Raw genomic sequence first — 5000 nt, 5'->3', positions numbered from 1 at the left:
ACTTACCCACGTCACACACATACAACGAAGAACTACCCACAAATAAACAATCCTTTTAGCAAACACGCCTACAACCCGACCGCTACAACCCCCTCCCCCCCTTACCAGGTAGAGGCTTCGGACGGCGATGGGCGTGCGGGCGGGGCGGGGTTGCGCTACTCTCTCGCGGGGGACGGAGTGGACGGCCTCACGCCCTCAGAGGCCTCCTTCGCCGTCGACGCCCACACGGGGGAGCTCATACAACTGAAGGTGAGGTGAGGGGCGGATGGAGGGAGAATGGGTGTTAGGAGAAAGGTAGACTGTGGACTGGGAGGCGTGGGTGTTGTGAAGAAACAGGGTTGTGTGTTGTGAGGAGGGAAGGCTGATGGGTGTTGACAGAGGAGAAGTGTCGATGTTGTGAGGAACGAAGGCTGGGTATTGGCAGGAGGAAAGCGGTGTGGGGGAGAACGGATGTTGTGAGGGAAGATGACGGGGTGTTGGCAGGCAGGAAGGGGCGTTTGTTAACAGAAAGAAGGACTGTATAAGACAACTTTGAGGTGGCAAGGAAGGAGGTTTGGGTGTTGGCAGGGAAAGGTGCTCGCCAGCAGAAAAAAAAAAGTTGCGTGTTGGAAAGAGTGAATGTAATACGGAAGGAGGGCTCGGTTTTGGCTGAAGTTCTTGAATACTTCATTGCGCTTTGGCTAATTCAGAAGAGGATGTGAGTGTTTGCTTGACTTATATCTTGCTTTTAACCTTTCCCTTTTGGTGTGTGCGTTTTCTGCCTCTGCTCATTTGTTATTTACTGCTTTTGCTTTTACGAAATGGTGTCTGGTTTGATTGAGAAGGTTCGGCGCCTGTAGTCTTTCCACCTTCCAGTTCAACCCCTGCCTAGCATGGCGCCAGAAAGAGGGTAGCATTGCAGAGGCATTCCTATCACAGTTCAGAATCTCTAGACCAGCCTTGTCTAAACTGGGGTCCGCATACCCCTGGGGTCCGCAACATAGATCATAGGGTTTGCAGTAGTTGTATTATTATCAGTGTGACTCTTTCATTACTTTCCTCGAATTGATTTCCCTTATAATTAAATATATGAATTATTACGGCAATGATAGTAATGAAATAAGCATAATGATAATGATACTACTGCTAATACCAATCATTACCATCTTTGTAATGATAATGTTAATGTTAATGATAACGATGAAGTATTGCAAATGTATATTTTTAACTAAACAAATCTTTAATTCGATTATATTCCGCTTGGACTTTAGACCACAAAATAGCATGATCATGTCAGCCCAAACCGTCTTTCATGTCATTGTTCTGACATTTCACTTTCTCATTGGAAAATTAGTATCTCTGGTTATTTTTTTTCCTCAGCCATGCCACTCACACACAGAAATCACAAGATGGAAATTATGTTAACTATAAACAGACAATTGAGACTAATAATATATGATATTGAAAATACTGACCAACCCTTCCCCTCCCTCCCCAGGCTCTGGACCGCGACCCTCCCAACGGGAAGGGCGTGTGGAGGGTGAAGGTGCGGGTGCAGGATGGCCAGAGGATTTTCTCCCGCTCCAGAGGCAGGCCGGAGCCCCCGCGGCCCCCCCAGCGGGCTCCTAGATTCAACATGGAGGCCACGGAGGCCGAGGGAGGAGCCTGGCGGGGCAGCTCGAAGTCGCTGCGCTATCTCTTGGACGGGAATGTAGCAGATTTCTCCAGGCACAGCGACGGCGGCAAGCAGACCAGCAAGAGGCGAAGGCACTGGCTGTCTGGGAGCACGAGGTGGAGGGAGATCAGGAAGAGGGAGGCCCCAGGAGCACAGGATGCGGGAGAGGAGGCGATACCAGAGCCCGAAGAAATCCTTGGCTCCAGGACGAGGTGGAGAGAGGTGCCCCAAGGAGGGCATTCGCTCCCTGATGAATTCCGGCATCATTCTCGTCAAAATATAAATGTCGCGGGATCTAAAAGAAAGAGAAAACGACAGACGGAAGGATTGTCATCTAAGGATCCTTTGCGAAATGACGATGGCATCCACATTGGTTCCACCGAAGAGCAGAGGCGGTCGAGACGCCATATATCTCAGCATGAGATCCCTTTGCCCCCGCTCTCACGTCTCGAGCCGCATGACGCCCTGTCCACGCTGTATCCTCCGACGCGAAGAGGCAAGGCTAGTGCAGCCTCAGCGGGATCGAAGGGGGAGAGCGAGGCTAGAGTCTCGTCTTCCGCAGACTTGCCTTGGCGGAGTCAAGCGGCTGGCGAGGAGGTCTCGGATCTCTTTAAAGACCGGTCTGCGGGACTGAAACGAAAAGGAATCCTGGCTCATCACCTGCCCACCGGAGCCTCCAGCAGCTCCAAGGGCCGAAGAGGCCGCACGAGCACTGGTTCGAACGCTGCTCAAGCGAACGACCCTGAAGCTTCCGAAGAAGGCGCTGACGCCCCTCCTGTCTGGAACCCGCTCTCACTCCCCCTCGGAGAGAGCATCAGGGCGTCCAGATCCGCCCGAGCCTCGAGCTTCCGCTGGAATAAGCATTACCTGAGCTACCTGGTGGACCAGCGCGACCTGCTCTCGGACGCCAGGAGGTGCAAGTTCGTGAGCATCTTCGACAGGAACCGAAGTCACTACAACGTCACCGACCGGGACTTCCAGACCGCCGCAGGAGGAGGCGACGCTGCAGGAGAAGAAGGAAGAGGCTGGGAAGTGCAGGGACAAGTGCTCAGGCTGGAGGACACGCACTTCGCAGAGACGGAGGTCACGGTGCTCGTCAAGGACATCAACGACAACGCCCCCGTGTTCCCCAACGCCACCATGTACGGCGCCGTGCAGGAGAACGGCCCCGCGGGTGAGCAGGCTGCAGGGGCCTCGTGCTTATTGTGCTGTGATGGTGATGATAAAGATAGCTGAGATACTGATGATTTTGATAAGTGTAACAGTGATGATAATTAATGTAATCATCACCATCTTTATCTTGGCTATTATCACTATCATTATCATTATTACCATTATTGTTATTGTAGTTATCATTGCTATTATCATCATAATCATTATCATTATCATCATCACCATTATCAATCTTATGATAAACATTATCAGCATCCGTATCATCATTAGTATCATAATCATTAGTATTAATTTATATTTTCAGTGAAATTTAAAGGGATGATTGAGGTTTTAGATCATGTACTGTAAGAACTAATAGTGAAGCCTTGAAAAACTATCTAAGACAGTAAAAAGGATGGTAGTAATAACATTATTAATTTGATATGATGATGATTAATGATGATAAAGATAAATGATAATGATGGTGATGATTATGATAATAAATCACAATGAATAATAATGTTGAATTTAATAACGATAATGATCATCATAATCACAGTACTGCCATTAATGAGAGCAATAATAACATTGATAATGATTGATAATAATAATAACAACGCTAATAATGATGTTAGCGATAATAATAATAACAATTCACAGATTGGCATTTTGTTTAATAATCTAATTGAAAACAATTTTTCATAATGTTTTTCGAAAAGCCAAACCATTTGATCTGTTTTGGTTCAATTGAGAGAAATCCTTTCTTCAGCTAGTTTTATTTTTCTTTAGTTTTATTTTCAACTTCATTTTATTTTGTTTCATTTATTTTTATTTTCATTTATTTTCTGTTTCATTTCCATTTATTTTCAGTTTCAGTTTCATGTTGAACTACTTTCATTTTCATTTTTATTTATTTTCATATTCATTTTATTTTCATTTTCATATTCATTTTGTTTTCAGTTTCATATTCATTTTATTTTTATTTTCATATTCATTTTATTTTCATTTTCATATTCATTTTATTATCAGTCATTTTCATGTTCATTTTTATTTTCATTTTCATCATTTATTTTCATTTCCATTTCCATTTCCATTTCCATCTTCATCATCTCCATCTCCATCTCCATCTCCATCTCCATCTCCATTCCCATTCCCATTCCCATTTCCATTCCCATTCCCATTCCCATCTCCATCTCCATCTCCATCTCTATCTCCATCTCCATTCCCATTCCCATTCCCATTCCCATCTCCATCTCCATCTCCATCTCCATCTCCATCTCCATCTCCATCTCCATCTCCATCTCCATCTCCATCTCCATCTCCATCTCCATCTCCATTCCCATTCCCATTCCCATTTCAATTCCCATTCCCACTTCCATTCCCATTCCCATTCCCATTCCCATTTTCTTAAGTAAAAATAAATAAATAAATAAATAAAAATCTCCACCCCCTCCCTCCTCCCCTCCCCCAACAGACCTCTCCGTCGCCGTGGTCTCCGCCTGGGACGCTGACGACGCCACCGAAGGGACCAACGCCCGCCTCAGTTACTCCATCGAGAAGAACGTGGTGGACGAAGGGTCCGGCGAGGCCATCTTCGCCGTGGAGGCCGAAACGGGCGTCATTCGCACGGCGCTGTGCTGTCTGGACAGGGAGACGACGCCCGAGTACACGATCCAGGTCGTGGCGACGGACGGGGGCGGTCTGAAGGGTGAGTGTGGGTGGGAGTGTGGTCTTTTTGGGGCGGTTTTAAGGGGAGTGTGGTCTTTTTGGGGCGGTTTTAAGGGTGAGTGGGTGGTTGTGTGGTCTTTTGGGGCGGTTTTAAGGGTGATTGGGTGGGAGTGTGGTCTTTTGGGGCGGTTTTAAGGGGGATTGGGTGGGAGTGTGGTTTTTTGGGGTTGTTTTAGGGGTGTGTGGGGGTGGGAGTGGTGTCTTTGGGGAGGTTTTAAGGGTGATAGGGTGGGAGTGTGGTCTTTTGGGGGCGGTTTTAAAGGTGAGTGGGTGGGCGGTTGTGTGGTCTTTTGGGGCGGTTTTAAGGGGTATTGGGTGGGAGTGTGGTCTTTGGGGCAGTTTTAAGGGTGAGTGGGTGGTAGTGTGGTCTTTCGGGCGGTATCATGGATGAGTGTGGGTGGTAGAGTGGTCCTTTAGGGCAGTATCATGGGTGAATGGGTGGTAGTGTGGTCTTTGGGGCGGTTTC

General features: G+C 47.3%; 1 protein-coding gene across 7 annotated transcripts in view; it reads left to right on the top strand.

Moving 5' to 3' along the window:
* The window catches only part of LOC113817760 (putative neural-cadherin 2), a 76362-nt gene that overhangs the window by 35920 nt on the left and 35442 nt on the right, over nt 1–5000 (top strand). For all 7 annotated transcript variants that reach the window (XR_011398809.1, XM_070126870.1, XM_070126869.1 and 4 more), the window contains exons 4-6: nt 109–249; nt 1478–2828; nt 4281–4514. Coding sequence is in view for 6 of the 7 variants with exons in the window: in XM_070126870.1 (XP_069982971.1) it covers nt 109–249; nt 1478–2828; nt 4281–4514 (1726 nt within the window). In the remaining variant the exon portion in view is untranslated. The remainder of the gene's footprint in view (nt 1–108; nt 250–1477; nt 2829–4280; nt 4515–5000) is intronic.

This window comes from Penaeus vannamei, chromosome 11, assembly GCF_042767895.1.
Source record: "Penaeus vannamei isolate JL-2024 chromosome 11, ASM4276789v1, whole genome shotgun sequence".
NCBI classification, from domain to species: domain Eukaryota; kingdom Metazoa; phylum Arthropoda; class Malacostraca; order Decapoda; family Penaeidae; genus Penaeus; species Penaeus vannamei.
The sequence above is the reverse complement of the archived record's forward strand: the minus strand, read 5'-3'. Positions and strand labels throughout refer to the sequence as shown.